The following is a 14,912-nucleotide window of genomic DNA, read 5'->3' on the forward strand; positions in this document are numbered from 1 at the left end:
CAGTTTTCTTTAACATCCTCGAAGATAAGGATTCTAAAATGGGTTCTGCTAGCCAAAAGCAGTGGCTGAAGCTATCCCTAGCTATCTTTCCCCTTACCTAATGGCTCCTTGTCCCCACAAAGCCAATAGTAGAAGTCTTATTGCCGCCCAAGCTGCATCTTTACAATCTACACTCTTCCTCTGTGCTGTTTCTTTCATGAAGAGCACACGCACTAACCCTGAACCCATCTTGCCTTCAGTCAGCACTAACAACCTAGTCCTCTCTGCAAGCTTCGATTTCCCATATGACCCGGCTGCTCACAATTCTGAGGCATGTTCATGCTTGTATGGTCAAACAGAATGGCACCAATTGGCTAGTCTATAATGACGCAAATTCTGTATTATTCTGATTCAGAAGCCTATAAAGCCAAAATGAAGAGACCATCGGAACAGGAAGGAGTTCTTGTGGGATGTTGTCACCACAGAAGGGATCCAATGGGTAGGAAGACAAGAGAGGGAGCCAAACTCCCTTTCATAATTTAACCTTTTTCCACAATAGCATCATTAATGGATCTTTATTTGTTGGTCGCATCCCTCTTGACCTAATCAATTCTTCACAACTACATTCCCACTGGGGATTAATCTTCAGAAAATTTCTTTTGGGCGAACACATTCAAACCAGAGATGAGAGTGAATATTTGGATATCTATAGTGGGTGTGGGCATTATTCTTCCCACGTCGTGTACCCTTAAGATCTCTAACTATCTCCTTCCCCACGGTAGCCTCACTGAATTACCTGAATTCCGGGTGATTAATGAGGTACAGACACCAAAGCTCATTGGCATATCCTGTCACCAGTATCAAGCTCGAAAAAGAAAGAGCCACCTGTGGGAAGGAAAATATGAATAAAATTTATGGTATCTCTAAGCTATAAACCCCCAATTTATTCAAAACATTGTTTTACACTCAGATCTCATATAGCTGTGTGCTTTAAATGAACAAGTCAGTGGGCTTACTTGTGACTCCTTGTATCAGTTTATACTGTATATTAGCTAACTTCATCCTCACCACTCACCTCCATTTCCACCTGCACACACACACACACACACACACACACACACACACACACACCCTGCTGTTCCCCTTTCTATACTTAAATGCCCCCTTTCACTTAATATCCCTTATTAAAATATAAATTTCACAACCGTCTGTTTGACTCTGGCTTCGTTCACACAACATATTGTATTTTACAGTTCAATCCGTTTTTCTGAGAACAAAACCCTTTCCTGTTACACATAGATGAAAATCACATCAATGTATGTCACATTTTTTAAGCCATTCATCCAGTGATCAACAGCTAAGGTTATTCGAATGGCTTGTCTATTTCACACAGTGTGGCAATCAGAATGGATATGCATTGGTCCTGGTTAGTTTTTATTGTCAGTTTGACTCAACCTGGGAAGAAGGAGCCTCAGCTGAAGAATTGCCTCCATCAGATTTGCCTTTGGCCACATCAGTAAAGATTTTTTTTTTTATGTTTGATGTGGAAGGGTCTAGCCCACTATGGGTACTGTCATCCCCCATGAAGGTGGCCCTGGGTAGTATGAGAAGGAGAGAAAGCTGAGCAGGTCATGGATACCAATCCAGTACTCAGCATTTCTAAGTTGTCTCTGCTTCCTTTCCTGCCTCTGGAGTCCTGCATGAGTTCCTGCCCCAACTTCGCTCAGTAACAGACAGGTACCTAGAAGCCTTGAGTGAGACAAACTCTTTCCTCCTCAAGTTGATGGCTATGATGAGATTATTTTTCTTGTTGCCTACTTGTTCTTCACTTTTTTGAAAGTTGGCTCTGTTTATTGTTCTTAGAAAGATGATATTACATGTTTTCTCATGGGCACTCTGTCTCTCTCTGTAACTATCTCTGTTTTTGTCTCTCACTCTCTCTGTATTTGAATGTTTGAGTGTGTATATGTGTATGTTTGTGTGTGTGTGTTTTTGTGTGCATGTATGTGTGTTTGTGTGTGTATGTATGTGTGTGTTTGTGTGCTTTCCAGGCTTAAAACAATCCCGAAGGCTATAAATATCAGCAGGTGCCTAGAGAAGTAAGATGAAGGGGAGAAATTGGGGAAAATCATGCCATTTGAATTAACCCCACAATGACGTCAGCCACATAGTGGACCAACAGTCATAAAATAGCAGAGGAATCAGAAGAGCAGAGAGAGAGAGTAAAACACAAAATGTGAAGGAAAGTGTGCTTAAAAGTAAGATAGAAGAGAGAAAAAGAAGACGGTGAACTTAGAAAAGTGGACAGATTTTAAAAAGCTGCCATAAGTTAAGCTCTAAGTACATTTAAAAAATTATAATGTTAAAGTGGAAGGGAATTATTGGGAAGAGGGAAGGGATGGTCAGAGTGTAGTGGGGACAGGGCAGGGTTCTGAAAAGAATCCTTTTGAAGATCTGAAGAACTATGTGACACAAACAATTAAAGTGCCCTTTAATTTACAGGTAAATTCCATACTTACCTGCTTCCACTATTCTGTCTACCCATATTTCAAAAACAAAATTACCTCATCTATTTCATCCTGTTTTACTGCATTTGATCTAATAAATTCCTTGTAACCAGAAGTGCAGGTAAACTTTAAAGACATTTAAAATATGACTGGTCGATACCGGGTTTGTCTTCAGTTTATCCCAGCTTTGGAAGCAGGTCCAGGAGCTAATTTTTCCTCCCTCTTTTCAAAGAATTCATAATTAATGATTGCCATTGACTTCAATACAAGGTATTTAATCCTGTAAAAATTCCAGCTTTGTTTGAATAAAAATGGCCCTCCTCTAATTGTGGGTTTTGATAAAGCTAATTTTGGTGTGCTATCCAGTGGGCTGCCTCGGAGAAAGAGAGGCTAGCAATACGTCTGATACGGAGAATGGCTTAAAGATAACCAAAGAAAAGATAGGAGCTGGGAAAATAACCACCAAGAATGTTGGTGACTCAGAAACCAAAGACTTTTTCAGAAAAAAAAATGCATGAAAAGATCTACTTGGGTAGATTGTGTCTCGAGTCATCAGAATATTTGGGTGGGGACTTTATTTTGGTCTCCAGGAGTCTACATGAGATGCTAAAACCTAGATGCTGGAAGTTTCTAAGCGTAACTAGGGAACGAACTGGCCTGAGTGGGCTTCTATGACATAAGCAGAGCCTGGATGATGTCACAGACACAGGGCAGAGGTTGCGCATCTCTTCCACTTGGGGGCGCTTGACACCTTGAAGGTGGGTTCACTATCTTCCCAGCGGTGTGTGAAAGCCAGTTCAGCTCCTGAACCCCACAATTGTTCAACAGGCTTTTGGTGCCTGACCGATTTCAGAAGACAGAATCTGGACGACTAGGACATTTTCTTTCGGTAAATACGTTTATGAAGATAACTGGGACCCTTGTAGGCCAGAAAGCTAATAGTTTTCCCTCGTACAGCGAGTAACCGTATGTTCTAATGTCTTCCATGTTTGAGAGCTAGGCGGAATGTCTAGGCTAGTCAGTCTAAGAGTTTATTATCCTTTGCTAACAATATCTAATTCATAATTCTACTAAAATGCCAAAGCTCCTCTCTGTGAATGTACATTTTAGGAGATAATATTTCTTTTTTGATGTTTTTTTTTTTTTTTCGTAGCTGAGGACCGAACCCAGGGCCTTGTGCTTGCTAGGCAAGTACTCTTCCACTGAGCTAAATACCAACCGCAGGAGACTTTATTTCTAAATGGCTGTTGTTGCCTAGACAAAAGAATCTTGTTGCGGTCGAAGATGCAACAGCTTCGCGGAATAAACCTGGGGCTGGGTCTGGATGCACAATACAGAAAGCCAGTGGACTGATGTGCTGTGTCTCTGGGCAGATAGTTGTGGATGTTCCCACATAGCTCACAGTTAGAGCGTATAAGAGGGGTGTGGCCACCCTTCTCCGTCCTTTGTTATCCTTTTTCTGTTCTGCTTGTTTAAAGTGAGGGACAGGGATACTTAATCCCACACTGACCTAGCCATTCAAGGAGAGGTTCCGCAGCAGAGGCAAAGTGCCATGGGCCCAAGAAATGTGACTGAATATGTTATTCTGAGCTGTAGAAAACCATTTGTTCATTTCCCTTTGAACTTTAGATTTTGATTTTTGAGACAGGGTTTTTCTGTGGGTAGCTTTGGCTATCCTGGAACTAACTCTGTAGACCAGGCTGGCCTTGATCTCACAGAGGTCTTCCTCCCTCTGCTTCTTAAGTGCTGGAATTAAAGGTGTGCTCCACCATTGCCCAGCCCTAGTATGAGCTTCTGATTATGACAGAATTAGATTCAGATGCTAAAACCTGTTTACCATCACCTTCCTTACCCCCTCCAAAGTTCTGTTAGACAAGAGCCTTGGTCCAGTGCTCCCTCACCCCAACCAAATTCTTCTTGCAGGCACTCATATGACAGAGGCAACAGCATTGTGTATGGTTTAAGCAGGCAAGCTCTTCAAACCCTGGCCATGGGCAAGTATGAATCCTGAACACAGAACGATAGCCACAAGAGAGTGGACCAGGAGTGCCGTGGCCTACCACACTAGGTCTACAGCCATGAAGAAGAGGATGTCTCTGAAGAGGATGAGCACACCATCCTTCCAGAAGCGGAGGAGAAGGCCTTCTCGCCAGGCCCTGGGGAACATTGTGGGCCGCAGAATTTCTCATGGATGGAAGGAAGGTGATGAGCCCGTCACACAATGGAAGGCCATCGTTCTAGATCAACTGCCAACAAATCCCTCTCTCTATCTGGTCAAGTATGACGGGATTGACTGTGTTTATGCACTTGAACTTTACAGCGATGAGAGGATTTTAAAGCTTAAGGTCTTGCCTCACAAAGTAGTGTTTCCTCAAGTGAAAGATGCCCATCTCGCAAGTGCCATGGTTGGTCGAGCTGTGGAGCATAAATTTGAGAACAAACATGGCTCTAAGGACAACTGGAGGGGGGTGGTCCTAGCCCAGGTGCCAATCATGAAGGACTGGTTTTATATCACCTACGAGAAAGATCCAATTCTATACATCTACCAACTCCTGGAGGATTACGCAGAAGGTAACCTCCGTATCATTGCAGAGACTCCTCCAGCAGAGGTGAAGTCAGACGCTGACAGCGACATCTTAACAGGTCAATGTGTGCATTACACCAGAAGCGACGGGTCCAAAAAGATAGGCAAAGTCATTTACCAAGTTCTAGCCAAGCCTTCTGTGTACTTCATCAAGTTTGATGGCGACGTCCACATCTACGTCTATAATCTGGTGGAAAAGATCAGTTAAGGTGAAATTCACAAAGTGTGGGGGACATAGATGGGTAATTTATTGGATTGGGGGAAAATGTTTGTTTTTCTTTGTTTCAGATACCCAAGGGCCTTTGACAACTCCAGTATCTTTTCCAGTGGAATTTGTTTTTGCTCTAAAAATTAAAATGTGTGATGTGACATGTTGTGTCTGACCACTTTGGTGGAGGAGACGGGCTTTGGTGGATGGAACATCTAGAGGAAGCCAGAAAAGTCAACGCTGTGAACAGTAAGTCTAATGTCACAAGGCTAAAACTAACAGGACTGAGCTGTTCTGGTTTTTAGAGAGAGAAAAAACTTGGAGATGAGGCTTAGAGGAGCAGGGATGGCATGGGAAAAAAAAGATGGATGTTTAGGAAGCAGTGGAGAGGGGCCAAAAATAGATAGACTCTCTGAGGTGAAGTTTGAGGGAAAAACAGACTGTTGGGGAAAGAGAGGCAGGTAACAGGGAGTTGGTCTTGGAACTCACAGGGAAACCCAATAAACTGATCCAAGCAGAATCAGAATCAGAGAAGAGCAGGTTTAGTTTGACTAACAAAACCTAATGAATCCTGTTTCTCATCTGTAGATGTATTATTTTTAATCATGTGGGTGGGGGCAGGGCATGAATAGAGGAGACCACAGAGACAAGAATAGTCAGGTCCCCTGGAGCTCGAATTAGAGGTGGTTGGGAGCCATTGGACATGAGCTCAAAGAACAAAATCCAGGTCCTCTTTCAAAGCAGACCAGCTCTTGAACAATTGGTCATCTCTCCGGGCCCTTAAGTCATCTTTTTAAATAAATTCAACCTTCATATGCAGAGAAGAGACCAGGATGAGGGTAAGAAAGATTACATTGATGGTGATGTGGAAGGAAGACTAAAGAACACATGAAGGAGTAGAGGACACTGAGGGACGAAGGAATTCCAAGATGGAGTTCTCAAAAAGTGAAGCAGGAGACCCAGGAAGATCAGAAAGGGTCTAGAATGAGTTGAAATTGGGCCGCATCCATATTGGTCTCTTTGGTTCCTTAAAGAACAACCAAGCCATCACTACAGAAGGTGGATGTGAGGTGGAGGCTTCCCCGAGGACATTTTGACGAGGATAACTCAAGAGTAGTGAATGCCAAACTAAGTTTATATCTATCGATTCCTGAAAGTATCAAAAAGCCCATTATTTGTATGATCAGTAAAAAGTAATTTAGAAGAGAAGATGAGGATGCCGTAAGCTTCTGTCAGGTGTTACATGGATCCTGTGTTTAGCTTCCCTGAGCACTGTTTGCTTCTGTTGCATCCTGTAATATTTTTGGAGGTCTCTGCTCAATGCCCCTAGAAGACCACAAAAAGCTCCTGCACTGGCTTGTCTTCCCTGACTCTCCTATGACTGGATGGCTTCCTCCACACCTGTGGGCCCTGTTACCTATCTAGCCCCAGGAAGTTTCAGTCTTTTACCCACACTTAAGCTTATCCTCAGAAAACTCTTGACAGTGCCTCCAATACCAGAGGTTCTGAGCTCTTTCCTATGCTATTTGCCATGACTTTAAAAGGCTTTGTGGTTCCTGACCTTGTAGCTCTCTCCTGCTGAGAAGCCCCTGTGCACTCCGTGGGGTCTCCTTGAACCACATCTAAACTCCAAGAATGTATTTCAAGGCAACCTTGTCTTGGACTCATCCATTGCTGTTTCTTCTCTCAATAATAAGTTTCTCACTGCACGACTTGAAAATACTTTCTTTTTTTTAATTAATTCTGCTATTTGGTGGTTTTTATACTGGCTGGTTGTCTGACGGTTTCATTGCTGCAAAAAGACATCATGACCAAGGCAACTTATAAGGGACAACATTTAATTAGGGCTGGATTACAGGTTCAGAAGTTCAGTCTATTTTCATCAAGGCAGGAAGCATAGAATCCTCTAGCAGACATGGTGTTGGAGAAGAAGCCTATCACCCCCACAGTGATATGCTTCCTCCAACAAGGCCACACCTACTCCCACAAGGCCACACCTCCTACTTGTGCTACACTTCCCATGGGACAATCACATTCTAACCACCACCCTGATTTTATGCCAATCCGACACAAGCTAGAGTCATCAGAGAAGAGGTTGCCTCAGTTGAGAAATGCCTCCATAAGATCCAGCTGTAGGGCATTTTCTTAGTGTTTGGTGGGGGAGGGTTAAGCCCACTGTGAGGGGCACCATTCCTAGGCTGGTGATCCTGGGTTCTATAAGAAAGCAAGCTAAGCAAGACAGGAGTACCAAGACAGTAAGCAGTGCCACTCCATAAACTCTGCCTCAGTTCCTGCCTCCAGGATCCCGTCCTGTTTGAGTTCCTTTCCCAACTTCCTTTGGTGATGAGCAGCAATGAAGAAGTGTATGCTGAATAAACCTTTTACTCCCTAACTTGCACTTTGGTCATGGTGTTTCCTTACAACCATAGAAACCCTAAGTAAGACAATTTCTTATAGAAACAGTGTGTCTAGTAGAGCAACAGATGTTTACCTTATAACCACAAATAGAAACATATAGACACTTTGTTTTAATTTAAAGGGAAGACTTGCTCATGTACTGACCTGTGAAGTTCTAGTTTCTTCCTTCTCTCCCTGATGAATGCCATGATCAAAACTAACTTGGGGAGGAAAGGGTTATTTGCCTTACAGGTTACAGAAATTCACTGAGGGAAACAAGAACAGGAGCTTGAAGCGGTAACAAGGACCACTGCTTGTTGGATTGCTCCCTGTCTCAGTCATTGTTCTCTTGCTGTGAAGAGATACCATGGTCAAGGCTACTAGTGTAAATGAAAGCAAGTAATTGGAGGCTAGTTACAGTTTCAGAAGCCTGTTCCATCATCATGGCAGGGAGCATAACACTGGAGCAATAGAGAGCTACTGCTCTGTAAGCAGAGAGAGAGAGAGAGAGAGAGAGAGAGAGAGAGAGAGAGAGAGAGAGAGAGAGAGAGAGAGAGAGAGAACTCTGGCAAAGCATGGGGCTCTTGAAAACTCAAACTCCAACCTTGTCGACACACCCACTTCCTCCAATGAGGCCACACCTCTTAATCCTTCTAATCCTTGAAAATACTGTCACTCCCTGTTACCTATATATTCAAATATATGACTGTGGGAGCCTTTCTTATTCAAAACACCACACTCCCCATGGCTTGCTCCCTTACTATTTCTTACAGCCTAAAAGGCTTTTCTTTATATACATAACTACTGATGTTGGGCCCTCCCACAACAATCATTAATCAAAAAAAATGTTCCATAGACTTACCCAAAGACTAATCTAATGGAGGCAGTTCTTGAATTGTTCTCTCTTCTCAGTTGACTCCAAATTGTCAAGTTGAGAAAAAAAAAAAAAAAAAAGAGAGCGAGAGACCCAGCACCTTAATGTTTCTCTTACTCCATGTTACATACTCACCACCAGCAACTCTCTTCTCTCAGTGTATAGACCCACTTCCCTGTATGGCAGAACTGAAGAGTAACTACTGTCACCAACATGAATATTCGAGGGTATTTGACAAGAAATTAATACATTCTACAGCTCCCAACGCCAAGCAAAAGCATTTTAGTGTGTGTTACACTTACTGGAAGACTGTCAGTCACTGGCCATTTAATGGGTCACAGTAGACCACAGTACCAAAAAGTCAAAACATATCATCTCCTCTCAGCAGGAGACATAGCCCTTTCTCAAAACCCATGACTATCTGTAGGCTTAGATTTTTTCAAAACCTACTTTATTTAGGGTTCTTAAACACTTTAACCACCCTTCAAGCCCACTAACCAGAGGTAGCAGAGAGAGAAAGTTGATAGGAAAAGGGAGAGAATTTTGGACCTATTTAGAAGTAATTCTTTGGGGCAACTCCAATCTTCATTGTGCAGTATGGTCCAATAGCAAACGCAAAACACAAATCAGTAGCAGTGCCTTGATCTGGAAGAGACTACAAGGCTCTAACAAACCAACAAGAAGCAGCAGAAGCAGCCAGAAGCTGCCCGTATAGCACAGGTCCTTTTGGGTGTTTCTCATTATGGAACGAAGACCAGCAAAGACCATCGAAGCCTTGCAAGGTGTAGCAATGTAAAAATGTCCTCTCCCTCTCTGTTGGATTACATTTATGTTCTCCATAAACATCCTGTCCCCCTTCAAGCATGTTCTCCAGCGAAATATCACATGCGTTCTCATGTGTCTGCTTCTGCAAAACATCCTCTCCTAACATAGCTTCTAGAAAAATATCCTGTGAGACAAGTGAGTTTCCAAAGTAACCAAAATTTTTCCACTTCATCTAGCCTTATCTCACACTCAGCCGTTACATCACAAAACATATAATGGCAGTCTTGCAAGGGTCCTAGGCCCCAGCTCCATCAGTCGCTAGAGCTTCTGCAATTGCTCTCCGTGAAACTCAACTCATTTCGTGAGCACAACCTTTAGTTATCCCTGTAAACATTGTGCTCTCTCCATCTTTCCTCTCAGCCAATAGCTGTCCAACTTCCAACCAACTCAGCTGTGACCAGAAAAACCCTCATCAAGAAAGCCAATGAATTTGACTCGATTTTTTTTCCCTGACAGAACGGAGTGTTCTCCCTGCATGGTTACACTGGTGTCTGAGTCATCTGTAATAAAACTCACTACTAGAAAGAGCAAAGTCACAGGAACTATGACAAATAGCAAATCACATAACAAGCATCACAGTTGACCAAACCTTTTTTGCAGCTTTATTGAAGTATAATTTACATACTTAAAAAATCCATTTATTTTAAGTGTGTAATTTAATGATTTTAAAGCAAAATTTATAGCTTCCTTCCTTTTTTTAATACTCATTTCCCACTAGTTCATATGATATCAAAGTCTATTAAAAACACAGAATTGTCCTGGGCTCGGTCCCCAGCCCCAGAAAAAAAAAAAAAAAAAAAAAAAAAAAAACACAGAATTGAAGTCAGGAGAAGGACCAGAGCGGGAAGCAGCAAGGCACTTGATTTGCTAAGACAACTGATACATTGGCAGAATTGTCTGGATAAAACCACTTGGGAAACATTGGGACTTCTCTTAGCGTGCAGCCTCCAGACAAAGTGTTTAAAGGATTAAGTCTTGGGTCCTCCTACACCAAATCCGGACCTGACCTGGTAAGTCAGCATCACTTTTGGCCACTTTCACGTTCATCACATTCATCACTCTTACAAGTTGCCCTGCAACTCATATTAGTAAAAAACTCATTTTGGTTCATGGTTTCATAGGTTTCAGTCCATGGACACATGACCATGAAAGGGGCACTATAGAGCTCAACTGCTAACCTCACTGGCATCCAAGAAGCACCAACACATGAAGAGACCAAGGACAAAAAAACACCCTCCAAGACATATCCCAAATGACCAAGTCACTTAATTTCCTATCTCCTAGTTTCCCACCACATTCATACACATCCATCAACAGATGAACTCATTAATTACAGCCCACAGGGTCCAATGGCTTTTCATAGTCCCAACTTTGAACATTGAACTGGGACAATGTGTATCTTAAACCCATAGGGTAGGGCCAGAAGGTTGTGTCAGAGGTTTAAACTTCACCTCACACTAGCAACAACTGGGTAGATTTCTCAACATTTCCTATTTCTTTCTGTTACTGAGCTACACCCTGTCTGCATTGCAGCATTTTGTCTGGGGTGAGATACCTTCAGAATCAATTGAAAAGACGCCCCCCAACATGTGTTTTCTTGAATGTAAAATGGGATATCAATAATATAGACAAACACACATATATACAGACTCACAGATAGAGGGAAAAAGGGAAGGAGTTGAGTCTTAGGAACCCTCACGGAAGAGAGAGTTGAAATATAATATACAGATGTCAGCAAGAACCAGAACAAAGCAGTGTCTTCTATACACAACAGGACCACTATCCCCCAGCCTTAGCTGATAGGAAAGGGAGAGTCAGTTTTTTACAAAGATGTAGCTGGTGATAAGCTGCACAGGCTCCAGTGGCTTGCCCAATGCCCATGATTTATGGGCAGCGTAAATGACTTGAGTGGGTTATTACAGAGGGCAGAGAGAGAGCTTGAAGTTGGGTGAAGGGATTAGGTCGGGATGGATCTGGGAGGAGTTAGGAAGAGATGTGAGAAGTAAATTCTACCAATATATAATGTACGAAGTTCTCCAGGAACTAACAAAAGTGGTTTTTAAAATACTAAATCTGCACTGAACACATACAAACTGTTTTTCTTGTCATCTCCTAAATAACAGTCCCACATGATTTCATTTCATTAAGTACAAAAGCAATTCAGAGATTATTTAAAATGTAGGAGGATCTGGAATGACAGCAGAAGGGTAAAGCCAAATGTGTGGTCACACATGCAAATACCAGTGCTTGGTATGGGAACAGGAGGATGACCGGGGCTTCCTGACAGTGAGCCTCACCTCAGGTTCAGCAAGGGACCCTCTCACAAGAGATTACAGTAGGTAGTGAAGGAACAGAACACGCTCTACCCACCCCCAGCCTCTGAACTAACATGTCTCTATGCACACATGCACACATGCACACATACAGACACATAAATATGACTATAGTATACAAGAGGCTTGCATAGGTTATATGCAAATGCAGTCTCATTTTAGCCAAGGAACCTGAGGACTTTTAGATCATTGGGAGTCCTGGGGCCAACTCTCAGAGGACAGGATATATCTCCATATTGTGCAAACAAATCCTTTGTTGAGTGTGTGTCAGTGACTCCAGACAGTTCTCCTCCTCTATGTTCCTGTGTATCACAGAGAATGATCTGGAAATAATGAAAAAATGTAAACTAAAGGCTTTGTTGCAGTTTCTAGGCTTGCGTTAAAAATCATATTTTTCACGTTTTATTAAATGGAAGGAAAATCTTCAGCTCCCAGCAACAATAGACTCAATCATGTTTGCTTCCATTTTATCCCATTTTGAATAGCAATTAATTGCACATCAATAGCTCCCCATGGTTCGAACTAAATCAGGATGAAGGAATATGTTTCCGTACAGATAATTAATGCCTATGTGGATAATCAAGTAGAAAGGGGGGAGGTATGATGCCTTTGGCTTATTCCAGAGTTAAGGCTTGATTGGATAGTTGTTATGCAAATAACGCTAACCTCTGAGAAATGAAATGTAACGATAAAAAATACTACCAAATGGGATGGACACTCATTACTTGATTTCTTTTAAAAGAAAAAAAAACATACTTTAGGATTTTGAATAAGTGTTACCCTCAGAATTTCATATATTTGAATGTGTTTGGTTTTTACTTAGTGGATTGTTTAAAAAGGATTGGGCATTGTGTTTTTGTTAAAAGAGATGTGTCAATGGGAGGTGGGGGCCTTGAGATTTCAAAAGCCCACCAGGCTTCACTCTCTCCCTCTCCCTCTCCCTCTCCTTCTCCCTCTCCCTCTCCCTCTCCCTCTCCCTCTCCCTCTCCCTCTCCCTCTCCCTCTCCCTATCCCTATCCCTATCCCTATCCCTATCCCTCTCTCTCTCTCTCTCTCTCTCTCTCTCTCTCTCTCTCTCTCTCTCTCTCTCTCTCTGTCTCTCTCTCTCTCTCTCTGTCTCTCTCTCTGTCTCTCTCTCTCTCTCTCTCTCTCTCTCTCTCTCTCTCTCTCTCTCTCTCTGTCTCTCTCTCTGTCTCTCTCTCATCTGTCGAGCAGGATGTGAGCTCTCAGGAACTACTCCAGCCATGCCTGCCTGCCTGCCAGCCTGCTGCCATGGTGTCTACCACGATGGTCCATGGACTCACCCTCTGATACTGTAAGACCGCAATTAAATGTTTCCTTTCATAAATTGGTTTGGTCATGGTGTCTCTTCACAGCAATAGAACAGTAACTACAGCACACATCTTCCTGTTTATTTTTCTAATACTTCCGTATTTATTTCATTAAAGTTACCTGTTGTCCATTTAACAGTTTTATGAATAAGTTTCAAGTTTTAAGACAAATAGTGCCTATCCCATCGACCACGGTGTCATTCATCACAATGTTATGGGGCTCCAATCTAGGGATTAATCATCAGGGTTTGAAAACAAAATCCATCAGCTCAATACATTAGGCTTTATTGGAGAAAGTGAGGTTACAAGTATGTAATCTCTTTAGTGTCTTCTCTGCCAGTCTGTTGTATGCATGACTTGTTGAATATTGTCGTTTGTGGTGGTTGTTGTTGTTTTTTAAATATGAAATGTTGAATGCAAGGGCAAGTGGCAGGGATCCGATAGATCTTTGAATCCTCACTTTCTCCTTCCCATCTCGCACTAAGTCTCCCAATCCTCAGCTATCATTCAAATACACTGAAACAACTCAAGTATACCGAAACAAGGTGATATCAAGACACTGAAACAACTCAAATATACGGAAACAAGGTGAAGTCAAGACACTGAAATAACTCAAATATACCGAAACAAGGTAAAATCAAGATGCTCTCGCCATCTCTAATTTGTGTTTGCATGTTGACCGTAATCATCTTGTAAGCCATAAAAACCACAGGATGGGTCTGAGGAGGATCGGTGGGTGAAACAGCTTGCTGCCTAAGCAGACCTGAACTCTGATCCCAGACATCATGAAAGAGGCAGGGGAAACCTGTAACCGCAGGGACAGGGAGGGGGAACAGAATCACCAAGGTCTGCTGGCTCCAGCCCGGATGAAAATATGAGAGTTTGGGATCAGGCAAAGACAATACCTGTCATAGTTAGGGTTCCATTGCTGTGGGGAGAAACCATGACAAAGGCAGCTCTTAATAAAGGAAACATTTAATTGGGGCTGGCTTAGAGTTTCAGAGGTTCAATCCGTTATTATCATGGTGGGAAACATGGGAGTGTCCAGGTAGACATGGTGGTTGAGAGTGTTCTATATCTAAATCTAAAGGCAGCCCAGAAAGAGACTTGCAGCCACAAGCAGCCATGAAGAGCATCTCTATTCCTCATTGGGCAGAGCTTGAACACTAGGAGCCCTCAGAGCCTGCCTACATAGTGACACACTTTCTCCAACAAGGCCACACCTCCTACTAGTGGCACTTCCCATGCGCCAAGAGTATTCAAACCACAACAATGCATCAAAAGAAAATGGCAGAGAGACATAGAGAAAGATACTGCATGGTATCCTCTTGGAGCAGGGTGCTGCAACCCTCTCCCACACACACATAAATCCATGCAGATGTGCTCAAATGAGCAGATTTATTTACTTACTTCATTTTATTTTTTTTTCCTTAAGAACTTGGTACATACACATAATGTGTTTGAGCAAATCCATCCCCATCCCCTCCCTTCAAATCCCTCCCCTTTTCTCCCTGCGAATTCCATCTGCATTTTAACATAAACTGCTGAGTCCATTTAGTGCTGACTAGATGTGTGGGGGTGGATACAAACATCCAGGGGAGCATGGACAGCTGAAACGGGCCAAATCCATGAAGAAAACGGGCCCTCTTCCCTGTAGTCATCAGTTGCCAGTAGTTCCTCAGTTGGGGGAGAAGAGCTTCCAGAGTCTCCACCCGTCTATTCTGGGAAATATCTGTGCAGATTTTGTAGATGGGATCCTAGTCACAGTGAAACACATGAACACACACACAGACACACAGACAAACACACACACACGCACACGCACACGCACACCCCAAAATTTAAAACCAGAGAATGGTTTTAAAAGTTTACAC

The 14,912-nt window shown here is 42.7% G+C and overlaps 1 protein-coding gene across 1 annotated transcript; it reads left to right on the forward strand.

The window, feature by feature from the left end:
• Positions 1-3,222: 3,222 nt before the first annotated feature.
• On the forward strand, positions 3,223-5,435 carry LOC134484376 (Y-linked testis-specific protein 1-like). Its single transcript, XM_087601417.1, has 3 exons — positions 3,223-3,375; positions 4,410-5,279; positions 5,359-5,435. Exon 2 carries the CDS (start codon positions 4,487-4,489, stop codon positions 5,276-5,278), a length of 792 nt encoding a protein of 263 aa, XP_087457543.1. The 5' UTR covers positions 3,223-3,375; positions 4,410-4,486; the 3' UTR covers position 5,279; positions 5,359-5,435.
• Positions 5,436-14,912: the final 9,477 nt, after the last annotated feature.

This window comes from Rattus norvegicus, chromosome Y (genome assembly GCF_021556685.1).
Source record: "Rattus norvegicus strain SHRSP/BbbUtx chromosome Y, alternate assembly SHRSP_T2T, whole genome shotgun sequence".
NCBI classification, from domain to species: Eukaryota; Metazoa; Chordata; class Mammalia; order Rodentia; family Muridae; genus Rattus; species Rattus norvegicus.